This window comes from Tasmannia lanceolata, unplaced genomic scaffold (assembly GCF_043159265.1).
Source record: "Tasmannia lanceolata isolate RefF3 unplaced genomic scaffold, GAP_Taslan_0.1 ptg000037l, whole genome shotgun sequence".
NCBI lineage: Eukaryota > Viridiplantae > Streptophyta > Magnoliopsida > Canellales > Winteraceae > Tasmannia > Tasmannia lanceolata.
In genome coordinates, this window is record NW_027518714.1 from 4,216,349 (window position 1) to 4,242,559 (window position 26,211).

Below are 26,211 nucleotides of genomic sequence, written 5' to 3' on the forward strand. Positions count from 1 at the left end.
TTCGTGGAGAGAGACTGCACCGGTGAGTCGGTGACATGTTGTGTTTGTGACTTCACAGCAGGGGTGCAACTCGGGATGGGTTTCCAACCCAACTCGAGTTCAACCCAAGATTTCAAGCTTACAAAAAAAAAATTAATAAAAAATGTCAGGTTCACCCGGGTCGGGTTGCCCAAACCCTCAACCCAAACCTGACCGGAAGTCAACCGGACTTTTTCTTGTTGAACCCGACCAGAGTTGCACCCCTAGTTCACAACCAGTAGAGAGGGTGAATTTAACCATGGAGAGGGTGAATTTATAACAGCCCCAATATTTATGGTTAAATGATATATTTGCTCCCTCTTTCCCATAGCCACCCTCTTTAGTGTAAAATAGCCGTCATGAATAAACTAGATGGGGTGGTTTGCTTAAGAAAAGGGGTTGAATATATCACTTACCTATTTATTATTATTATTATTATTATTTTGATAGGTATCCTAGTCCTAGGTTTCTACTGGGCAGGTTTCCAAATTTTCGCATCCAATAGTCATAGGGTGTGGGACTAAAAATCTATTCGCAATTTCAGCCCTCCTCGCGCTCTGTAAAAACGAAAAAAAGGAGAAAACATTTTCCGCCTTTTTAAGCAGAAAGGAAGGAGAGGAATAGAGTAAGATGTCTCAGTTCTGGAAGCCAGGGTCCGATAGGCCTCGTGCCGCTCTGCTCGATGACGAAGAAGGCGGTGTCCTCTTCTTTTCCACTCCATCCGCTGAGTAAATTTTCTGCTTCCTCAATCCACACATTACTATTTGATTTTGCATTTCCTCCATTCATATGTTTAGGTTTTAGGTTTTAGGGTTTAGGGTTTAGGGCTGATCTTTATGTTTTGAATTTTGGCAGTTACGGGTATTCGAACCATGAGAAGCAGAGGCAAAGGCTCCCGGTCTTCAAATACAGGACCTCCATTCTTTATCTGGTAGAGAATCATGCCACCACCATCATTGTCGGCGAGACGGGTAGCGGAAAAACCACCCAGATTCCCCAGGTTTCATTTATTTCTTGTCCTCCTTATTCTTTTGTACTATTGTTGTGTTATCTTATGCGTTTTGTAGAATGAAAATGTTGGGATTATCTGAATGATACAGCTAGTATGTGGTAAATGCTAGTGCTGGCATTGGTGTGTAATTGGGTTTCCTTTTATGCTCTTTGTCAGTCTATGTCAATCAATGGAATAGATTTTTTTTGTCTTCTGGATATGAATAGTGTAATTGCTGATTTCTCTTCATTCTTTTTGTTTCATGCTTATTGCCTTATCCAGTTTCACGATATACTTGCAAGTTCAATCAATTATTTCGCTGCTCACTTTTGTAGGAGAGAACAGCCACACATGCTCAATTTTTAGCTCATATTGTCTTATTCATTTAATTCATCTGAGAGAGCTGTTCTCTCCTGCTAAATTGAACCACAAAATGGTTTTCCACACAGAATACATTGACATTCCAAATTTTCTATTGTAATCCGAAATGCAAATACAATTATCGTCACGGTTAATTTTATCAGGTTTACATCATCTTTTGTTACTCGGGCTGCTATTGTCTAGGTAAGACTGGGTTTAGGTTTTTGATATGATTTATATCTGAATCTATTTTTAGCTGTTGGAAGTACCTATCTGGTGGTATAATTTTCGACGTGTTTTCTGTGTTGTGTGGTGTAACTTTGACTTCTTACAAGGAATCTTTACAGACTTCTCACGATGAATCTTTGCAGCCTTCTTTTAGCAATTAAGTATCCGTATCCTTTTTCTTCATGGAATGCACCATACCATTATACTTTCCTTCAAAGATTCATCAGGTGTTTCACTTTTTTGCTTGTGTTTCAGTACCTCAAGGAAGCAGGTTGGGCCGCCGGTGGGCGGGTGATAGCTTGCACCCAGCCAAGAAGATTGGCTGTTCAGGTGTTTCCTTTGCCTGCTCTAAAATTATACCATCCTGCACTTCAATTCTTGTTTATTATCTTCTCGCGTCTGCCAACAGGCCGACACCGTTCTATTTTGTTCCTAGTTTATACACGAGGGAAACAATTATGTATTCTTATTTGCTAAAGAAATAAATATGGAGAAGTTTACTTAGGAGTAAGGAACAACGTGGAAAATGCTTTGAAAACGTGATTTTGAGAAAGTATTTAAACCATACTTAACGAAAGCTCTCTAATTGGGTCAGAAGCACACTTCAGAAGCTAAATTCTTCTCACTTCCCAAATTAAGAGGAAGTGTGCTTCCAGCATGCCTCCTCTTAATTATGAGTTTTCTTCTTATTCAGATGATTAACTTTTCAAAAGAGTGTTTTTTTTTTCTTTTTTTAGTAGTGCCGAAGGAGTGTATCTAGAAATGGAGTGTATGTAAAAATTAAAGAGCACATTTTAAGTTTCCAATAAACTTATGCAATTTTTTGCCTAAATCTTAATGAATAAAACATTAAGCTTGTAAAACTACAAATACTTAAAACTTGCAATTCTAATCAGCCGTGAAGTCCTACTTAACTACTTATTACCCTAGCCCACATTAACCCTTCCTCTCTAACCTACAATAACCCTATTTGTATCTATATGCTTCTTTTTCGCTTTCGATGAAGCTTATTACATGCTTCATGTTCATTCTCTATGATGCTTCTCACATGTTTCCTCTTTACTTTCCCAATTGCTTTCTTAGGGTTTTTCTCTTCCCTCATTTAATCCTTTTAAACCCCTCTCTTCCTGTTTCTGCTTGCCACATCACTTCTCGTATTCCCTTCCTACTTTGGTGAATATGATTTAAAGTTTTAAACTACCTTTGGCCATTCTCTCTTCGCATGTGATGTCTTTTATAGGTAAGTCAAGCAATTTGACATGCATTCATCTTTGGAATCTTACTTGAATTGTGAAAGTCTTTATCTTTGGAATCTTACTTGAATTGTGAAAGTCTTTACTAGTGAAAAACAAACACCAACAAACCTAGCTTGATAAAAATTTACAGTGGAGGACCACACTTTTAGTATCATCCGAAAATCTACGCAATGAATATGAGAGCATAATTTTATCATTAGTTGAAGTTAATGTTAATAGAAGATAGAAGTAAGAGAAAGGAATAGAAGAATAGAAGAGGTGAGAGGAGAATAATATGAAGAGAATTGGAGTTCTGTAATGAAGAAAAAACCCACGGCTTCAACCTTTTATATTCATATCACTAAAAGTTGTTAACATCGTCCCTGCTTGAGATGAGCCCCATGTTAAAAAACCCACGTATATCAACACTCACCCTCAAGCTTGGTATAGATGTTGATCATACCAAGCTCTCCAGGTACATGATTAAGTTTGGACTTCAACACACTTCATTAGAGACAATTCTTTTACTGACAAAGTTTTATTTACCTTGATATATTTGCTCCTATTATGCTGTACTGGATTTTGTGCAATGTTGATAGCCACTTGATTATCACAATAAAGTCTCATAGGTCCTTCAACTGTGATTAATGCTGATAAAAGATGGAAGAAAAAGAATAATAAAAGAGACTAGAGGAGAAGAATAGGGAGGAAGTATCACTAAAAGTTGTTAATATGATTAGAAAGTCCCTGCACGGGATGGGCCCACCATTAAAAAAAACCCCGCCCCCACATATCTTTTGTCTTATTTACATACTTTTGTCTTCTGATGTAAACGTCCTATTTAATCAATGCGAAATCAGTTAAAATTGGGTTGGGGTAAATTATGATAATTGCTATTACATTACATCTGTACTGTCTTACTTGACTTGAGGTTGCTGGATGCTTACCCTTACACAGCATTTCCTGCGATGCTGTAATGACATTGTATTATTTTCACTGCGCCTCGTGAAACTTTGAAGTTTTAGGCTTTAGACAATCTATTCCTTAGCATATCTCCACTTTCCCTTTTTTGTTAAGTGAAATGCTTCCATGTGAATTTTATGGCATCCCTGATGTAGTCTTCTTTTTTAACTCCTCAAAAATGATATCAGCACATCTTGTTGACTTAATTGTTTAGTTTATTTTTTCATTTTCTTATATTTATTTCTGTGCAGTCATCCCTCTTTTATTTGTTCGACATACCGATTATCATAACCAGTTTGCAGTAACTATAAAAGGTCTCAAAAAAGAAGAAAAAAACAGTAAAGGGTTTAGTCTTTAGAGACTACTTGGTTCCAGGCTGAGCCAAGTCAACTTATGGCGCTTGGGTTGAGCTAATCTTCTTCTTTCAATTGATGGAGTGGTTAATAAATTGGAAATCATAAAAAGCAGGGTAATTTCATATGTAATGTTAATGCCCGTTGTATGGGTGTCTGTTACCTGCATCCCATCTCAACCGGTCTTCTTGTGGAGCGGTGTTTTCATGTATGTATGCTCACTAGTCACTAGCTTTGTAGTTTGTAGTTGTGATTAGGATTATTATGGATATTTATTTCACACACTAGAGACGATGTAATCTTTGACAATATATTGTGTAGTTTTTAATAATGTATACTTCAGAGATGTGGGCAGCATAGGTCCCTTGGGGGCCATTTGGATACACGGATTTTAGAATCTTGGATTTCCTCAATATCCTGGATGGGAGGTGGGAGAAGGAGACCGTCTGTCGTTTTCTGATTTCTCGTCCTTCTTTCTGTCGAGTGAGAGAGTAGGAGATCGTCCCATGTTTCAAGGTTTTCGAAATCTCAGGATGGGGAAGAGGTTTCTAAAACCTGGATATCTTACTTAAAGCCTTCATCTGCAACCTACTTCCCCCACATCTGCAACCTACTTCCATTGCAAATCCAGAATTTTACACCACTTTCAAACTAAAACCTGGATACTAAAATCCACGCATCCAAACAGCCCCTTGGGTACGTGGATTTTAGAATCCAGGTTTTAGTTTGAAAGCAAAGCAATCCAAACCTGGACTGTTCCAGTAACATTTAGGGACTGTTCTAGAAATCTGGATTTTAAGTAAGAAATCCAGGTTTTAGAAATCTCTCCCCCGTCCAGAGATTTCTAAAACCTGGAAAGATAAAGTACTTACCCCGAGGCCCCTTCCTAAGGTCCCTTCCCTATAATTGACTCGTTGAACTTTTAGAAGATTAATGGTTCAATAGCGAGAATCCTATCACTTTAAAGTTTAAAGTTTAAAGGGACGATCATGGCAGAGTAAAAGATGAATTATTCCATATGAAATCATACAGATATCTCAAACAAAAGGTTCATTCTGTTGTTCATCTAACCTTTTTTTACAAGTTCTGGTCAGTCATGCTTTATTACCATATTTCCAAAGGATTTCTCAAAAATTACATTAGGTTCAATTGTTCAGATTGCAAAAATACATGTCCTATGTGTTAAATCCATAAGTTTTGTTTGGGTACTTTTCTGTACAAAAATCGGTCTTTGGTGCGATGTCTCCTTTAATTTGCTCGTAAATAAGTTTTCACATTTTGATTCTCTGATAGGTAACATACATAACCTGCGTATCTTTTGTTCCTAAAACTTCTCTACAGTATCCCTTGGCACTGCAGCTTGGAAGCACTTCAATATTCTAATTAGTCCTCTTAAGTACATAATTAAGAAATCCTTTTTCAGTATTTGTAGTGAGAATAAAGGAAATGTGTCGTTGCATTCTGTTTGGAGCAAACACATATCTTACTGATTCAAATTATTATGTTGTGCACATTTTTCTGTCGGCAAAGCATTGAAGAATAAGACTTCATCTACAGTGTTTGCTTTTGGACTTCTGTTTGGAGTTTGGACATACAGTGAATCGGTTAGGTTGAATAATTCAGTTCGGCACCTATTCTGATATTTATTATGTTCTTTCATTACTAATTCTAGGTTATATATTTACAGTCAGTTGCTTCAAGGGTAGCTGAAGAGATGGGTGTCAAGCTTGGAGAAGAAGTTGGGTATACAATTCGTTTTGAGGATCTTACAAATCCGGTAGGACCTCAGCTTTTCCATTGTAAGATATTATTTCAATGTAGCATGGGCATGATTTCAAGGGTTCTTCTGGTCATTTGAGGTTGATTGGGGTCAAGATCCCCATTGTTTATTAGATTGTTGTGATGTTTCTTATTTTACGGATATCATTTGTTTTGGCATCACAGGGAGTAACCATGGTCAAATTTCTCACTGATGGCGTACTACTTAGAGAAATGATGAATGATCCTCTTTTGACCAAGTATAGGTACTAGTTACAGTTCAAATTCGGAGGCTGATAATGCACGTTTTTTTTCTTATTGCCTACTTTTATGGATGTAATATTTCCATTTTCTGAAATCAATTTTCATGCCTACTTTTATTTGTCTGTTGTTTTGTTTTGTATACCCTTGTCTCACATGCTGATTCCTGTGTTTCTGTGACCTCCTCAGTCAACTCTTGTATCCCTTTGCTCTTCTAATAATTTTTCTGTTGTCGTTCTGAAAAACAAATATTTTCTTGTGGTTATTTTTATTATTTTAACAAGCGGTCTATGACACTAAGTGTGTATGTATATAAGCAGGACTTCACATTCTTAAACATTTGTGGATTTGGATTTGATTGTTAGTGATACGTTTCATCCTTTATATCCAGCTATTAGATCTATGATTCAGTTAGCTGGTCAGCCACTACTCCACACTTGCATTTTAACAAAATTGTGATAATCAGATGAGAGACTAGCCAGGGATCCATAGATTTATTTTCTCAACAATTTTCTTCCCAAATGTAATTCAATAGTGCATGATCAATACATGCAATTTTAATAACAGATTTTCAAACTTGAATCTGAAGTCCTGAAATCTTTGCCAGTGTCTAGAATGTGATTGCAGTCCAATTTGAGTATGATGATATTTGGATCCTAACCATCTAAAATACGTTATCCATTAGCAAGAGATGGGGTAGAAAGGGAGACCTTGATGGAGAGCAGCTTTATAGTTTAAGCCCTGTTTGTTTTAGATTATGACAACCGATTGTGGAGTCCACAACCGATTATTGGACCCAAAATTGCACTAAATTTGAGTCCAATAATCGGTTGGGGACTCCACAATCGGTTGTCATAATCTAAAACAAACTGGCCCTTAGTGTTATCATTAGCTATCTGTTTTTGGAGGGTTGTTTGCCTATCATTTCTTTTCTGTGTGACAGCTTGTCTGTTGGTGCTCTAAAGTCTTCTTTAAGAGCTTTTGTGAATTTGTTTCTTGGGCTAAAAAATGATATTTTCCGACTAATCTTTTCTTTTTCAATGTTGTCCTTATATCAGTGTCATAATGGTAGATGAAGCCCATGAAAGATCTCTTTCAACAGACATGTTACTGGGGCTTCTGAAAAAGGTATGTTTTTTTTAAAGAATTCTGACTAGTTGGTGGATGTTGTTTTCGTTGTTGCTAACCGTGCTAAACTTTCAGTTCTTAGTTCATAAGCTAATTTACTAGCATGAGTATTCCAGATACAGCGCCGTAGACGTGACTTGCGTCTAATAATTTCATCTGCAACAATTGACGCAAAATCCTTGTCCTCCTTTTTCCATACCAGGTTTCTTCTCATCACTTATTAACAGTTGAATATTTGTCCTGATTACTTTGAGTTGGCATTGGTGATTTGTTTTATCTTATTCTTTTCCCTAAAAAAATTTGGTGAAGTTCAATCTAAATATAACTGCATAAACCCAAGCATGATAACTATCTCATTCTGTTCTTTCCATTCACAATTCTACTCGCAATGCTCCGGCTGACGCTAATTCCAGCTGTTGTATTTGTCACAATTTTGATGAATTTAAGTTAATTTAAAGATTTTGATCTTATGTACCGAGCCTTTTACAGATGGCACTTACAACAATGCTCATTCTTCAGCGGGTATAGGCTATACTACGTACTTCCACTTACGTTGAAATTTTGCATTTTATTGTTGTAATCCAGCCGAAAACGTCATGGGGAAGCAGGTGATGCTTGTGAACCCAAAATGCTGCCTGCAATACTATCTGTTGAAGTAAGTAATGTTGATTCTTTTATTTTTTTTTCTTATAAAACTATCCCTTTGACTGGTGTTTTAATGACATTCTACAGCTTTATGTTGGACCATTGACAAAATCAATGTGAAGAATCTAACTCCAAGCTAATCTACTCATGATTATGTTAGGGTAGAGGTTATGACGTACGGATTCATTATCTGGAGGAACCTACCTCAGATTATTTGCAAGCTGCTGTTTCAACAGTGATAGCAATTCATGATCAGGTAGATGATAGTATGCTAGTTATCAAACGAGTTAGAGCCCAATACTCCCATCATCTTTTGTTAACATATCATATAGTTGACTGATGGTTCCCGCAATTGGTTGTTAATGCAGTTTATATTTTATGTATATTCCTATTTCAGGATAATGCTAAACCAGTGTACAATTTGATATCATTAAGAGCACACCATATGTTTTCTTGAGTTTGCATTCAGTATATAATTTATTATGTGATTGTTTGGGGACTCTCTCTCTCTCTCTCTCATTGTTGAGACTCATGGTCAGAAGTAGAATTTGCTTACATACCAAATAAAAAACATTGTATGTGTTTCATTGAGTTAATAAATTGTGTGACTTAGTGATCATAGGAACTAAATTGTGACTAGAGAAAACCAAGAGATCTCTAATCTCTCAAAATAGGATCAAACACGATGTGCAAGAAACGACAAGATGAGATGCAAACACACAAAGCAAGAACATAAGATTTGCGTGGTTCGACAGTTAGGTCGCACACAAAGCAAGAACACCAGAAATCAATTGCAAGTTGTTTGAAGGTATTTGTTGCTATCTTTTTTTGGCTAACCCTTTGTGCATCTTCAATCCATGAGAGCAACTATAACCTCCCCACAATGTCATTTTTCATTGCCCACCGATCATTCTATTTTAGAGTTACAAAATTAGGAATTCAGGGAGGACTTTCTATTTTCTCATCTTATTGATGTCTATTAACTCTTTCTCACATGTTATAGCGCAACCCACTTTACAATGCTTTATATCAATGATTATGAAGTCCATATCATCTCATGTCTTCTGACTGACTGACTGACCGTATATTACTGCCTTAATGATACATGGAAACCATTCTTGAACTAGGAAGTTTGTTTCCTGAGAACACGAAAGGAAATGAGAAATGATTTGTTTTTTAAGAGAAAGAGGGAGAAAGGATGGAAAGCAAACGTTCCCCTCAGAAAGGATCTTCTTTTCTTCTTTCTAAGGCCCCTCTTTCAAACTTTAAAGCATACTCTAAGTATCATCTATTACAAGATATATTCATTCAAAAAAAAATCATCTATTACAAGATATGCACAACTAATCGTGAGTATTAGATATTTAAGAAAAAACATTGGGCCCTCTTTTCTCCCATTTTTTCTGAAATGTGTTTATAAGGAAACATGTTTCCTATGAGTATAAATTACCCCAAATTACTTTTTGCATAATTTAATACAAATATGAGCTCTTTCTTCTACCACACTGTTTCCTGTTTCCATTTTCTAGTCTTACAACCATGCCTCAAGCTGCCTTTCTTTTCTTCATATTTTCCCTTATTTCTTCTTTTAAAGACCGATCTCCCTCATTATATGCCCCTAAAAAAAATGTAATGAACCTAGTTTCCATGCATGGTCTTCTCAATTCATCAGTTGGAGTTCCTATCGTGCATGATGTTGTGTTTATGGATCAGTTGGAGTTCCTATCAGTACTTATTGGCTATGGGCCTTTAAGAAATTCACGATGAATCGGTTTTTTACAAGATTTCGCAGAAATTTTCCTGATATTCCGCCGAAATTTTCAACCAAAATTTCATTTTCACCCTTATTTATAAAATTTCCTCTCAATTGTTAAAGATTTCAACCGGAATTTTAAAAAAGTTTCCACCGAAATTACTGAAATTTCGGTGAAAATTTTATGAAAACCGAAATATTATCTTCTTTTTTTTTAACATAATTTCGGCCGAAACTCGAATTTTTTTGGTTTCGGCCACCACTGGAACCGACATTTAAATTCTTGATCAGATTATCTCCAAAGTCCAAAGTATTGTCCGTCAGGACAATATCTCCAAAGTATTGTCCTCTCAATTGTTAAAGATTACCTCTATTGGTTGCCCAGAATCAATATGGATTTGTCGAGGGAAGGCAAATTCTTGATAGCATAATCATGACTAATGAGGTCATTGATTTCACCATGACCAACGGCTAATGCAGAATTATTTTAAACTTGAACATGGAAAAGGCATATGATAAAGTTGAATGGTCCTTAATCCTTTGTATGCTGGCAAAACTGTCATTCGAGACAAAATGAAGGAACTGGATGGAGTGGTGTATATCATGTGTTCATTTTCTCCATTCTCTTTGATGATGAAATTTTAGAGGCTACTAATATTTATTGAAATTTTTTTGTTGTTATTTAGTTTTGAGAATGCATGCTGCTATTAAACTGAACTAGAAACTATTTCTATGCTCATAGAAATTAATCCACGAACCCTAGACTTGCACCATATAGCAGTGACCCACCTGCACTCGGTTGACTCGTGATGCAGGTGGATCATGAGCACAACAAGGACAAGCTAGTAGCATGGGTGCCGGGTGGGTTCGAGTGGATTGTAGGGCCTTTGCATTAGAGCAGGCTGGCCTCACCATACGATGTGCTACGGCACCGCATGGGTAATTCATCAACGAAAAAGTGAAGACCCTTGAACTCCAAACCTTGTGTTTCAATGTGGTATTGTGAATCAGTACAACTAAACTGGGAATTTATGGAACACCACAATATAGATTTTTGCTCTGTGACAATTATATCTGTTAAATTTTATTAGGGTTTCACTAAGGGCACTCATTAAGGAGCATTGGAAACTTAATTTCACACATGTTTTGAGACTTTTTTTTATAAGAGCATGTGTAAAATGATTGCAAAATTAAGTTTCCAATGCACCTTAGCGAGTGCATTGGAAACTTAGGGCACTCGTTAGCAAAATCCATTGTATTAATCACTATAATATATCGATATCCAAAATGAGAATACTGTGATAATATCACAAGATATATTTATGATTTGGTGTTCTAGTTATATTATCGCGATAATATCCCTATATCAGTGATATTGCCAATAGGTTGGGAGCGTCACTGGGTTGCGCTCATCAGGTTGGGAGCGTCACAAGGTCGCACTCCTTGGAAGCTCCTTCCTAAGGAGCTCAGAATCACAGTTTTTTTTTTTTTTTTTGGGGGGGGGGGGGGAAAGAGCCGAACCCACGAGGGAATATTCCTGCTTCTAAGTTCCCTCCAAGAGCCATAACATTGTCATAGTGTAAAACAAAAGAAGACTAATGATGAAGCTAACGTTAGATCTTTTCCACGTTTCAGCTTTAATGAGTTTTTTGGTTTATGCATTAAATTATCCATGTTCCATGAACTGTTTTGTTGCTTACGATATTTTGACTCTTTTTTAGTTGATTATGTTTTGTGGAGATCATGATCCACATTAGTTGTTTTACTAGTACTCTTGGGGACTACATAATAATTGCATATGTTTGTCCATTGTTGTCACTATTTTGTATCTTTCTTTAAAATTATAGCACGCACAATTCTCTCACATTCGAGCTCCATTTTATTTTGGTGGTGTAGGAGCCTACAGGTGATATCTTGGTATTCCTGACAGGTCAAGATGATATTGATGCTGCTGTCCAGTTAATTACAGAAGAAGCTCAAAATCTTAGAAGGAACTCTTCAGGTAGCATTGCATTAGCATCTTATAGTACTTTTTGTGTTAATTTTATCACATGTTTATGGACGAAAGTAGTTATATATATATATATATATATATATATATATATATATATATATATATAGAGAGAGAGAGAGAGAGAGAGAGAGAGAGAGAGAGAGAGAGAAGTGTTTCTAGTCTGCCGACTAGAGATCATTCTCTAGTCAGGCGACCAAAAAACATGGGTCCCACCTTATTTGGGTGATGCAAAGCATTCATTTGATGGGCCCTGACATAGAGAGGGTGTCCACAAAAAATCAGCTCCATAGGATCATCCCAACCCTGTGATTTGTGGAGCTTAAAATGGACGGCTATAAATCGGCACAAATCTGTCCATTTTTTTGCTCCACAAATGAAAGGGTTAAGATGATCCTATGAAGCTGATTTTTTGTGGACACCCTATCTATGATGGGGCCTATCAAATGAATGCTTTAGATGACAACAAAAAATATGGGACCCAAGTGTTTTTGGTCACTGGACTAGAGAATGATCTCTAGTCGGCAGACTAGAAACACTTTTCTAATATATATATATATATATATATATATATATATATATGAGAAAACGGTTTCTACACACAAGTGTAGATAAGTTATCTACACACTAGCTTAAAATACAGTGGAGGGCATATTGTTTGGGTGATCCAAACCATTCATTTGATTGGCCCTCACATAGATAGGGTGTCCACAAAAAATCAGCTCCATAGGATCATCCCAACCCTACGATTTGTGGAGGTAAAATGGACGTGTATAAACCTTCACAAATCTGTCCATTTTTTGTCTCCACGGTTCCAAGGGTTAGGATGATCCTATGAAGCTGATTTTTTGGGCACACCCTATCTATGTGAGGGCCCATCAAATGAATGCTTTGGATCACCCAAACAATGTGGGCCCCCACTGTATTTTAAGCTAGTGTGTAGATAACTTATCTACACTTGTGTGTAGAAACCGTTTTCTCCCTCTCTCTCTCTCTCTCTCTCTCTCTCTATATATATATATATATATATATATATATATATATATATTTGCTAGCATCCATCGCAGAAGGCATTTCGCAGATGGTCTGTTGCATCTGATAGTAGCCACATAAGCTCACTTTACAGCAGATGTTGTCTTCATTCACGAGGTGGCTGCTGCCAGCTGCTACAGACCCTCAGCGAAATGCCTTCTGACATGGATTCTAGCAAATCCCATATATATATATATATATATATATATATATATATATATATATATATATAGAGAGAGAGAGAGAGAGAGAGAGAGAGAGAGAGAGAGAGAGATGTTTCTACTCGATCGAGTAGATACGTTTTCTACTCGATCGGCCAAAAATACAGTGGGGCCGAGACATAGATAGGGTGATGCAAACTATTCATTTGATGGGCCTTGACATAGATAGGGTGATGCAAACCTTTCATTGATATTGTCTAGTTAAATAATTCATTTTCAGGGTTGATTGTTTTGCCTTTGTACTCGGGGCTTTCACGTTCAGACCAGGTCAGTGATATATCAACTCGTAGTTGGGAATAGTGACATCCATGCCAAAAATTTGAGTTGATGGAAGCTTGATATCATTTACTTTGTTCTCAGGACCTTATCTTTTCCCCCACACCTAAAGGCAAGAGGAAAGTTGTTATATCAACTAATATTGCAGAGACATCGTTGACTTTAGAGGTAACCTTAATTTAGAAGTCTTTCTATGACAGATACATAATACATTCAGTGGCATTTTATGCTGTCTGTAAATCTCATATATTTCATTTATGGACTGTGAAGGGAGTGGTCTTCGTTGTGGATAGTGGGTTTTCAAAGCAGCGATTCTACAATCCGGTATTCCTTTTTCTTTTGATGTGTATTTATATGTAGTGGATTGGTTGGCTACCATACTGTTGCACAGGCTCTGTACCCTTTGGTTTCGTAAAGTGTACTTTTCGTTTTTAGTTTTTATTATGATCCCGCTGCTTTAATATGTAACTTTCTTGCCTTTTCTTGTTGGATATCCTTGTGCAATGTTGTTATATGTTTTATTAGGCTTTTGTATCTGTACTTCTCTGGATGTTTCTATGCATTCATCAATGTTTAAAAACAGGGCTTGACTTATAACTTACCCAAAGGCCCAAGTGAATCAACTCATATAAGTTTTTTCAGTGCCTGATTTTGGTTTGAAACCTATTAGAGAATAAAATCATATCACTGTTTAAGCTTTTGGAGTTACTGGTAGTTTCACATGGTATCAGAGCAAATGCCTGGGTTCAAACCTCCTTGATAGCAAAATCCACATGCAATGGCCAAACCCAAAAGTGGGGGCCACATGTGCCATGTGTAGGCCAACCCAAAGAAAGAGGGGCCACACATGAGGGGAGTGTTAAAGTATAAAAGATAAATAACGCCTTTCTCCAACAGCTTAAGCTTTTGGAGAAGTGGGTAAGTTAACAAAACCAAATTCACTATGCCAGGTTGTTGAGCAAACCAAGCGAGCTTTTCAAACTGGAGATTGTTTGTCTAAATTTCTCTTTTTTGCGATTTCATATTTGTAATAAAAAAACCTACCTTTTTAACTCACTGCAAACTTTTGGAATAAATAATTGCAAGCTATTTTTTTTTTGGAAAAGGAACAAAAATTGAATTTGCCAACTCTCACAAGTAATATCATTTCTGAATATTTGTTGGAAAATCCAGATTCCGGGTTTATTCGGTAATTGTACGGTGAGAAATCCTTTGATCTTGTGTGCACCACCCAAGGTTTGATCCTTAGACCATTTGGTTAAACAATAACATTTCTACCAAATAGACCAAGGTTGGGTGGTTGTATGGTAGAAATCCTGTAATTGCAATGCATATTTTAGTTGTCTAAACATGGATCCAGTCTTGTAATTGTCTATTTATAATCGTTTGTTATCCTTTTGAATCATATTTGGGAATGATGGAGCTAAGTTGTCCTGGATCCTGATCACTGTTTAAAAACTCCCTAAGTCAATCATCTACTCGTAAGTCGACTTGGTTTTACCTTAGCTGTGGTTTTGTTTGAATTGAGTTTTATCCCTCTGAGTCAATCACTAACTCCTTTGACTCGCGATATTAATGAAAAATCACTCAATCATTGACTCGCTCGAGTCAACTTGGCTTTACTGTAGTCATGTTCTTGCTCGGGTCTAAGTTTCTGAACACTGGTCCTGATTGATTTATAAAAAGCAATTAGTATTGATTGGATTGAGTTGTGGGCCATTCTTTCTAAATGGTTATTCACTACTTTGGATTGCTAGTTTTATTGTATTTCTATTCAACATCCTTTGTTCCTTTTTTTCTAATAGGTTCAATGTTCAATTAGGGTCACACTTATGGGTCTGACGGATCCTACTTTCTGGGTCTCGTTCATTATCCATTTTGAATCTGATTGTCCATCAGAGTGTCCTAGGTCCTAGTTATGTTGTAGATCGGGTGCTAGCGTTGTTTTCTTGAGGTAACCGGCAATACGAGTGCAAAGCTCTTAGGTTGATTCGAGCAATAAGACAAGGTGACAGCTATAGAAGCAGTTTAGGGGCGCAACAACAATACTTGTATTATAGTTAGAAGGTCTAACCCCTTATTAATGGGCGCCCCTAAATGCAGTAAGGCCTGTGCGAGCTTCGCTTATTGCTTTGGGTTAGTGGATGGAAGAAGGAAGAAACTCGAGAGAGGGGAATCGTCTTAAAACATAGAGCATGAAAATGATATGTTGTTTGCTGTTTGAGTAGGTTTTTAAATGTTACAAAAATACCCCTACTAAATAGACATAAATGAATGAAAATAAATGGTATTTCTGTACATTGGGGCCCTCAACTCGGATCCAGCTGCTGTGTCCAAATTCTGTCCGTTAACATTTGAATTCTTTTGATCCATCGGTCCATCCGGGTCCATTCACACCCCTAATCACACTAAATACTTGGGATTTTTTAATTTCCTTTGAGAAATGTTAAAGCCAAACTGTCATGGATATATATTTATCTTTTCCATTTTTTTCTTTTGTTCGTAGGTTTCCGATATTGAAAACTTGGTAGTGGCACCAATATCCAAGGCATCTGCAAGACAAAGGGCTGGAAGGGCTGGAAGAGTACGACCTGGGAAGTGTTATAGGTATATGAAATCTACTGATTTGTTGGTTTTCATGACCAATTCTTTTTTATGTCTGTTCAAATTTCTGCTGCCGATGGTTATTCAGGTTCTTTATTTTGTAGTGAAGGTCATTACTTAATTATCCTAGAGGCTAAAATCTAATAAATTTTCATAAATTGTGCCACAAAACATTCTGTCCCAAATGCTTCCAGGCTGTCATGTTGGAATTAGTGCATCAATTCGCAGAATTGTCTATTTGATCCTATGAAGTTTAGAATAAGAGGCGTACCTTATGTTGTACTTATGTTCGTGAAGATGTCTTTTGATGTTTGCCTCTCAGCCTTGGTGTATACATAGGCTCAAAAATGCACTAACGCACAAACTTTTGTTCACAATGGCTTTGGAATTTGGGAAAGGCCCGTAGTGAGGACAGGCTTTGTCAATATCAAAAGAAAGGCTATGTTGTGACTGTTAGGAAATGGTATTTCCCATAACTTTGTTGATAGATTTGCTTCTTTGCGTATACGATTATTGGCCCCCTTTTATGTAGTTTCTTGATTTTATCATGAGAATTAATCATTGTTATTTTTCATAATATTTATAGTTATTTGTTAAACCCTCCATCCTCTTAATTAAGGACACCCATTCCATTGCATACTTGAAATTCAGAAAAATATCCCATAAATCTGGAGTTTCAAACACCTAGTCATGTACTCCTGTGATCTCCCATATGCCAATTTGGCTTCATCCTTTGATTTGGTTTTGCTTTCTAGTTAACTCCAAATTGACACGGTTGAGTTGGTTGGCTAGTTGAAAGGGGGTGATTACTTCTTTTCTGATGCTAACCCAATACTTTTATGCGGAATTTTAAATTTTATAGTATTCTGACTTTTTCCGTCATAATGTGTACATCGTTCCAGTTAACATTTTCTTTGGTTTTCTTAGCAATTTAGCATATTAGGAACCACATCTCTTTGCTGAATTACCAAGTAATCTAGTAATGGTTTGATTTGTATGGTGATTGGCTTCTATGATTCTTTACACGTGCTCGATATTTCTACCAGGCTATATACTGAAGAGTATTTTGTCAAGGAAATGCCTGCTGAAGGGATTCCAGAGATGCAAAGATCGAATCTTGCTCCTTGTGTAATTCAAGTATGTGATTTGCTTCACAAATTGATCTTATTTATTTTGTTGTCATTATTTATTGTTACCTTTTCATGTGATAGGCATAGCCTAAGCTTGTAATCCATAGCATTTTCTTTTCCTTGTTGGGAGCTTGAGATTTGATTGGCAGTCGGTGAGGGATCAATTTATTATGCTCTTGTTCTATTTCGAAAACTGTCATCAAATCTCACAATTATTTTAATAAAAGTGGCAACAAAACTAATAATACCAATAAAACTAAATAAATATATTTTATGAAATATATTTAATATATATATATATATATATATATATATATATATATATATATGTGTGTGCGAAAACGGTTCCTACACATATGTGTAGATAAGTTATCTACACACTAGCTTAAAATACAGTGGGGGCCACATTATTTGGGTGATCCAACCATTCATTTTTAAGGCCCTCACATAGATAGGGTGTCCATAAAAAATCAGATCCGTAGGATCATCCTAACCATTCGAACTGTGGAGGCAAAAAATGGACTAATTTGTGAAGGTTTAAAGACATCCATTTTACCTCCACAAATCGTAGGGTTGGGATTATCCTATGGATCTGATTTTTTGTAGACACCCTATCTATGTGAGGGCCTTTAAAATGGATGGCTTGGATCACCCAAACAATGTGGGCCCCCACTGTATTTTAAGCTAGTGTGTAGAGAACTCTCTACACATATGTGTAGGAACCGTTCTCTCTCTCTCTCTCTCTCTCTCTCTCTCTCTAAGTCTCTATATATATATATTTTATGAAATAATAGAAATAGCTAGAGAATGTTATATTTTTATTTTGTTTTGACTGCAATATATGATATACACTTATGAAACTTTATCTGGCTATATCTTTATATGGTTAGATAATATTTTGTATGACATAATAAATGGCTTTTTATAAATTAAGTACGCTGTAATTTGTAGCTATTCATTGGCCACTGATGTCATTGGATACATTTCACACAATTGGCGGATTTTTTTGGGTAAACATTGTTAACTTACCAACTTCTCCAAAAGCTTAAGCTGTTGGAGAAAGGCATTATTTATCTTTTATACTTTAACACTCCCCTGCACTTGTGGCCCACTTGGCAAACACATGGCACATGTGGTCCCACTTTGGGCCGACCAACGCATGTGGATTTTTGCTATCCAGGAGATTTGAGCTCGAGACCTTTGCTCTGATACCATGTTAGAAACTTACCAACTTCTCCAAAAGCTTAAGCTTTTGGGGTAACTGGTTGTTTAACATGGTATAAGAGCAAATGCCTGGGACCCTGGGTTCAAACCTCCTTGTTAGCAAAAATCCACAAGCAATGGCCAAACCCAAAAAAGAGGGGTCACATGTGCCATGTGTAGGCCAACCCTAGAAAGAGGGGCCACACTTGAGGGGGAGTGTTAAAGTATAAAAGATTAAATACTGCCCTTCTCCAACAGCTTAAGCTTTTGGAGGAGTTGGTAAGTTAACAAACATGTTTTAGAACACATCAACTCAAAATGATTTTCTTTTAAGGAATTCATTCACTTGTAAATCATTGATTGATGTTGGGTAGATTATTATTAAGGTTTTCTTATCTTATATTTTTTTTATTCTTGATTAGTAGATTATTAAGGTTTTCTTATCTTACACTATTAAAAGAAAAATGTTTTCTTATGTAAATTGTTTTTTTTATTTGTATTATTAATTTTTAAATTCCTGATTCTAGTGTGTTAATTGCACAGCTGAAGGCCTTAGGTATAGATAATATCTTGGGCTTTGATTGGCCAGCATCCCCAGCTCCAGAGGCAATGGTTAGAGCGCTCGAGGTTCTCTACTCACTTGGTATTCTTGATGCTGATGCCAAACTTACATCACCCACTGGATTTCAAGTTGCTGAGATTCCATTAGTATGTTTTCACATCGTCAAATTCTTTTTCTGACATTCTATTGGTGTGCTATCATGTTCTCAGTTCTTTTACTTAATATTTCTTGATCTGAATGTATATTGTTGACATTATTTCTTATCTACTGAAGTCCAATACTGATGCCTAAGCAGGAAAAAGTTATTTAATTTGTAGTCAATTAGTTTGCACATATTACGATATTGTTTTTTGAAAAGGTATTGTTATTGATATTAATATTAATAAAAGCTAGGGACCCATTTTAGTTATTTTCAGCAAATTGTGGTTAATTGAGAATGCATAAAGTTACAACTTACAACTCTCAAATTTCTCTTCATCTTCACTTCGTACTCAGTTTCAATGCTTTTGAGTCAGTATATATTTCCTTTTCTGGTGTTAAAATTTTGGAGTAAGATATACTAAGCTGTATGGTCTGAACTCTCAAATTTGTCCTCGGTTGTTTTAATTAATCGCTTTATGTCGGTATAGATTTCCGGATATTTCACCTCCTCCTTTACTTGACATTTTCGCTCTCCAATACAAAATCAGTAGTTTTAGATGAACCATGAGAGAGAGAGAGAGAGAGAGAGAGAGAGAGAGAGAGAGAGAGAGAGAGATGGGGGTCGATTTATCACTGCAATGTAATATTATATTATATTTACTTTTATAATAATTTGTTTCTGTCACGTGAAAAACTTAATATCCTAATATTTTTATAAATGAAAATTTCTAGGATCCAATGATTTCAAAGATGATATTATCAGCGAGCCTACTTGGATGTTCTGAAGAGATTATCACTATAGCTGCAATTCTTTCAATTCAGGTGAAACTTTTTCTTTTGCTCTCATCTCATATGATCAATAATCTTAAGACATTGTTTTGTGTCTCAACAAACTATATAAAATCATCTGTCTAACTCCATAGCCTGGTGTAGGATATTTCTTGATGCCATATCATATCTTGCCAATGATTACAGATCTCTAGGATGGAAATTGACTTGTTTACATGCCCTTGTTGCAGTCTATCTGGGTTTCTGTAAGAGGTGCACAAAAGGAGTTGGATGAAGCTAAACTACGATTTGCTGTAGCTGAGGTTATTGACTTTGTTCTCTAATTCTTCTGCATGCGACTCCACATGCTTGCCCACTACGTTTTAACTGTTTCTTCTGAAAGGGTTGTTTTTATAATGCTATATTATGAGATGTTTAGCACCCTCTCTGCTCTCATAAACCTTCTATTTGTTGTTTATGTTCACGACTTACACAAGTTATGGCTTCCGACCATGTATGACAGATTATGAAGTTATAGTTAGGGCCTACAGACAGTTAGGGGAATCCCCCTTTTGATTTCTATAATCAGGACTCAAGCCAAGTGACCTGTCAGGGTAAACTTGCTTAAATGGATAACTCAGTTGTCGGCAAACACCTTTTCATTGAAAACAAAACTCATGTGTATTTCTAAGTAGACATCTTTTTCCGTTATAATTAGTCTCAATTTTTGATAGAGATACCCAAAGGGGTAGTGAGGATCTGACCAAGGAAGCAAGATTCTTCCCTGGGAGCCTTTGATTCCCGCTTCGATTCCCGCTTTCGATTCCCGCTTTCGATTCCCGCTCTGGCAACCTTGGATCTGACTGTCCTGGTAGTGGTATTTTTCACTAACAGTTACGGTCTGTGTTTATTTTCCTCTAGGCGAGGAAAATGAGAATCCCTACACTTATCTTTTTTTAATATATTGTAATCACATACATGTTGCCTGAATACACATGGTCCCCATTATTAAAATATTTTAATAAAGTATGGGAAACACGCTGTCTTGCTTGGTGTTTTATATGCAGGCTACATCCATCTTTTATGTTTTGGGGTAACACGGATCCTATGCTATAAGTTTAGGCTTTTTTTTCTGATACGTAATCTGGGATTGAACCCCACAAGTTTAGGCTTTTTCAAAACCTTTTCTTTCTCATAAGCAAAAAGGCGTGGTGGAATGGTCAGCTTCCTTTTCTTCTCCATGTTTCCTAATAGACATGTGTCTTTTTCTTAGTAAAAATCTTACTCTTACTAGATTCTAGAATGGTAAAGTTGAAATATCTCTATTTTGCCAACCAACTTCCCTATTTTATTTTATTTTTAATGGTTGCCAACCAACTTCCCTATGAATGGTTCTTTTTGCATTTGTCGGATTTTCCTTAAATCGTTTCGAGATCAGTCTAATCTATCTTTTGATAATATGCAGGGTGATCATGTGACTTATCTGAATATATACAAAGGATTTCTTCATTCCGGTAAATCTTCACAGTGGTGTCACAAAAACTTCATAAATTACCAGGCTATGGTGGGTATAGTTTGTCTCTGCTGTTTAAACAGTTGTAAGAAATCTTTAGTTTATTTCTTTTCCCTTTTCGTTCTAATTTTGAGCTCATGGCAGCTTTGATGTTAATCTACATGCTTCATGAGATGATATATAACTACCATAGTTCTCAGGCATGTTGTTAGTGCTAATATATTGGGCATAACTCTTGTGCAGAAGAAGGTTGTTGAAATTAGAGAACAACTCAACAAAATAGTGCAGAGGCTAGGCATAGTCTTAAAGTCTTGTGAAGGGGACACGCAGGTAATTTCTACCACTGTTGTGGTTGAAAATATTTCACTTTTTCATCAGTCTACAAAGAATGTGTAGGAACCCATCATTTCATTTGCCTAGATGCCACAAGGGGGATTGAACTAAGTGGCGGCAGTCCGCAACTTGTTAACTGTAGAGTGGGGAAAGTCAATTTTCCCATTAGATAATGGGAAATGGCTACAGATGGGGATGCTGCTCATTTTGTGTTTTTTCCCTTCGTAATCAATCATATTGGATAGGAGAGAATGGAAGAAAATGATCCATGTAGACGAACCCAACTAGTGTCAGGATTAGACGTAGTCAATTTGAGCCGGGTAGATCCTTTCACCTTCTTTATGTAAATTTTCTAAAGGATTCATTAGCCGACCCCAACTAGTTTGGGACAAAGGCTTAGTTGAGTTGAGAATCAATCATATTGTGTTCCATGTGAAGATTGAAATACGCGCTCGTGAAGGTATTTAACTAGGTAATGATTGACACGGTCAATTTTTGTAAACCCGGTCGAGTCAAAGGAGTTTAGATTGACTTGGTGGGGCAAAACTTGGACTCGGATGAGAACTCGGCAAAGGTAAAAGCGAGTCAACTTAGGGAAGTCAACGAGAGAGAGAGAGAGAGAGAGAGAGAGAGAGAGAGAGAGAGAGAGAGAGAGAGTATGTATGTATGTATGTATTTGTTATATAATATGCTCCCATTCTTGACCCCTAAGCAGTGGTCGAGCCACTTAGTCATCTAGGCAAATTAGCAACTACGATGACTGCCTCTAGTTTTATGCACAATATTGTCTCTTTCCAGAATTAGTAAATTCATTTAGAAAAATCCTTTGGTATAAATTATTGTGGCAAATTATATGAATGAACTAATGAAGTACTCTTTGCCCATTTATTGCCTGTTAAATGTTTTGAGTTTATACCTGAATCAATTAGAGGTTTTCTATTCAAGGATCCCTGATCATAAAGGAGCTCTTTGTTAGAAATATTACTTATTTTGACTCGTAGCATTGTGAAATTTTTTGGATGGGCTCTCTATAACATATGCCAGAAACTTCTTTGAAAATCTTACAAGCTCTCTGGTTTATGTTTAATTATTAGATATAATTTATTTCATGTGCCTAGTTCCATCCTAAAGTTTCGATTCTGCTTTTACTTGTTGCTTGACATGAAGATGATTGTGCATCCTTTTGCTTCTTGTAGGTGGTAAGGAAGGCAATTACTGCTGGATTTTTTGCCCATGCATGTCGCTTGGAAGTAAGCAATGAATATATATCATTTCAGGGAACATGCTTTTGAGCAGCTTTGTCCGTTTCATATAAATCATTTTTGGCTAAATTTTTAAAATAAAAATAAAAATTGGCTAATGTTGTTTTAGACATTATGTTATTTATGTAATTATAGTGAAGGCAGTATCTTTGAATAAGAAAGTGATTCTGTTAATTCGAATAAAAAGGATCAGATTGCTTCACTCTGCCCCGTGCATTCAATTTAAACGTTGCCTTAGTGTAGATTGTTAGTTCCTAAAATAGCTGAAAACTGAAAACTGAGGATCTGCAATATCAATTATTTTTGTTTGGGGCCCTCTAACCATCCGATCCCTCACAAAAAAACTTTACTTCTTACCCCACTACATATAAACACACTGATTGGCAGGACTCAGGAGCAGATGTTTAAAATTTCTCTGTATGTTTGAACCAAATGTGTAATCACATATCTAAATTTCTCTGTATGTTTGAACCAAATGTGTAGTCACAATGTAATATCATGGAATCTTTCCCATGCACATGTTATTCAATATCATTCCAGCACATGCTGTATGATGCATACGTTGTGGTGTAATTCTAGAAAGCTTGAAGCAATCTCGAACTAGGTGTATCATCTCATAATTATATCACACAAGTTCCTCTCGGACTCGAGTTATATTCTTCATATCAGACAGCTCATCTTAGCACATGAATATGCCCACATTCATCTTGATCTTCCGAGGAACTAGGGCGACGTATCACCACTATGTGATTAGCCTCATCCCGTTCAACGGGGTGCTCTTGTGTGAGTAGCAGACCAGCATGTCAATGATCATTAGCTAATTACAATATTAACTAATTATCCTAGTTCCATAACATGCATCATCATTAACATGCAATAGTAATAATACCATTTCATAGATTAAGTAAAATATATATCCCAATTATTATTCTTCATAAATTGTCCATTTAAAAAAAAAATATTATTCTTCATAAATCAATATGTGTTGGGAAATGATAATTGTCACCCCCCTTTGCCAGCATTTTTGCACCCTTTTATTCTTCCTAAATATGACTTTGTTTTTAGGAAAATACAAAAAACAGTATAGTGAAAATATTGTCATTTTAAATAAAGACAAATAAGAGGTGGAAATATTATATCACATGCATTCGACATATTCATGCAAAAATGACTGAAAGGCCACACCAACCAATGTTTAGCACACACCCAAACACTTTTTTTTTGGCCATGTATAAGATATTAATTATAGTCATGCATAATGGAACTCATGTAGCATCCATATTTTGAGGGGAAATCAAATCACACACTCACTCACACACACACACACACACACACACACACACACACACACTTTATGAGCATGAGCAACCTACAGCTCTTGGTGATGAGCATGAGCTACCTACAGCTCTTGGTGGCCTTGGAGCTTGATTCAAATAAGTGGAATGAAGAATGCGTAAACTGGCACAGAAAGTTTAAAGCATGTCATCAATGCAGCAAGTCATCAATGCATTTTACATGGCTTTGAATTGTTCTTTGTATCAGATAATAGTCTCCCCATAATCTGATATGCTTGATATTCAAATCATGAAATGCTCAAGTGGATCATCTTTTGGCAATTTATTAGCTCATAAGTTAAAGTTCAAAGCACTGATAATCATCTAGGAGATTTCTATAGCATGTATATAAGGTTTGACAGATCTTAATTCTTACTGAGCATGTACATTTGTTGTCCCTGATGATGATATGTGAGTCATGTGACCTTGAATTTAGAGATCTCTAATGCATTTGTTCACTCATTTACAATCTCCAATAAGTTTTAATTTTCTTGCATGTAAAGCCACATTTTTTTGTGCGAATGAAAATGATTCCGTTGATGAATATCTATGTTAGGCTAACTGCATGCTGAGTACCATATAGTCATTTGTCATATGAGTACCCCTTTTTGTACATCTAGTCATCTATTATATCCTGCAACCCTGGCAATGAGCATAAAATAATGTCCAGTTCATTATATTTCTTTTCTGACAAATTTTCGTGTTCCTTTGTAATTCACGAATTCCTTATTTTGATTGTTGCCAAGGCATTTGGTCAGGGTGGATCATACAAGACCATTAGGAGTTCTCAAGAAGTATATATCCATCCGTCATCAGTGCTATTCAGGTTAGTGTAGTGACTTTGTGATAGATCCTGGTCTTGGTAAGGAAGAAGATCAGTACTGTTAGTTGTTTCTTATGCCAGTTATCCCAGTCACAAATATTTCTGGTGTTTTTATTCAACATGACCACACCATTCCGTTGCTTGGTTTATATGATCAAATTAGTAAGATGATAAAATAATCTCTTCTTTATCCGTCTTTTTTGCTGACAGGGTTAACCCAAAATGGGTAATCTACCATTCTCTTGTTTCGACTGACCGACACTACATGTGTAATGTCATTTCTATCAATCCCTCCTGGCTAATAGAGGCTGCACCTCACTTTTATCAACAACAGAAGCCAAACCCTGCTGCTTTCTGACTCCATGTGAAGCCATACTTTCAGCTTTTCCTACTGTGCTAGAGGTGCAGTGTGGCCATGAAATGTCATTCCTCATACAGTAAGATCTGCTGAGTCCAGGGAATTAGAACCCGGGTGGACGCAGAGTTTCTTCTTTGGAGCTCAAGTGGAGGACCGTCTAGTACATAGAATGATTTATGAGCGACCGACGGCATCTCTGAAACATACACAGGGAAATTCATCAAGACAAAAGAATCAGATTGCATTTGATCTGGTGACCCAAAATGGTTATGGACTCTTGATGAACCTCTCATCTTGGATGGTCCCAATGTAATGATTTCATTCCGGAGACATAACCAGATGAGCTGCTGTGGTCTAGTTTCTGTAGCATACCAGTGACCTACATGGCTTTCAACTATGCAGGAAATTAAAGTCTTACAGTCATCAAGAACTAACCCAAGAAGGATGCTGTTGGGGCATGGAGGAAGAAACCTTCCTGGTGCTTTCAAATCGTTACTGTTGGCTTTTAGTACTAAGAATACGAAATTCTTTTTTTTTTTTTTTTAACGGCTATTTGAAATTCTAACTTCTAAAGGAACTACTAAATATAATGGAAAGCTTTTCAACTATGCTCATTCAAGTCTTTTCTGTTAGGTTGAGATGTTCTTAGTACAACCATCTAGGAAAGACAGCTCAACCCAATTGAAATAAGATTAGCTGTGTTTCCTTTGAAAAAATGGGGCAGTAGGATGCTGAGACTTGTGGAGGGAAGACAAGAAAGAGTGCCAAATCGGCCCGGTAGAATTCAGCTTTAAAGAAAATGACTAAATGCTCTTATTTTGGGGGTAATTTTTTTTAAAGAGCAGATCAACACATTTGTTTCTTCTCTTCTAGGCAATAATGAAGACAGTTGCCATTATAAAGGAGAATTCGGTTATGTGCATGACATTCAGCAATCAATTCTCAGG

The 26,211-nt window shown here is 36.4% G+C and overlaps 1 protein-coding gene across 1 annotated transcript; it reads left to right on the forward strand.

The window, feature by feature from the left end:
* The first annotated feature begins 504 nt into the window (after window positions 1-504).
* On the forward strand, window positions 505-25,878 carry LOC143860523 (RNA helicase family protein). Its single transcript, XM_077371203.1, has 23 exons — window positions 505-746; window positions 874-1,018; window positions 1,853-1,927; window positions 5,836-5,925; window positions 6,093-6,172; window positions 7,226-7,295; window positions 7,412-7,497; window positions 7,881-7,950; window positions 8,101-8,196; window positions 11,590-11,695; window positions 13,178-13,224; window positions 13,318-13,401; window positions 13,504-13,557; window positions 15,740-15,840; window positions 16,884-16,974; window positions 18,714-18,878; window positions 19,606-19,695; window positions 19,893-19,964; window positions 21,107-21,205; window positions 21,398-21,484; window positions 22,684-22,737; window positions 24,830-24,909; window positions 25,117-25,878. The coding sequence occupies exons 1-23, from the start codon at window positions 649-651 to the stop codon at window positions 25,262-25,264; spliced, it is 2,088 nt and encodes a 695-aa protein (XP_077227318.1). The 5' UTR covers window positions 505-648; the 3' UTR covers window positions 25,265-25,878.
* Window positions 25,879-26,211: the final 333 nt, after the last annotated feature.

Bases quoted from the DNA above. Each gene is read 5' to 3' on its own strand.
- LOC143860523 (XM_077371203.1), top strand. From the start codon at position 649: ATGTCTCAGTTCTGGAAGCCAGGGTCCGATAGGCCTCGTGCCGCTCTG. The intron at 7,951-8,100 runs GTAAGTAATGTT...TGATTATGTTAG, and splicing joins CTGCAATACTATCTGTTGAA to GGTAGAGGTTATGACGTACG. The intron at 21,485-22,683 runs GTAATTTCTACC...TGCTTCTTGTAG, and splicing joins CTTGTGAAGGGGACACGCAG to GTGGTAAGGAAGGCAATTAC.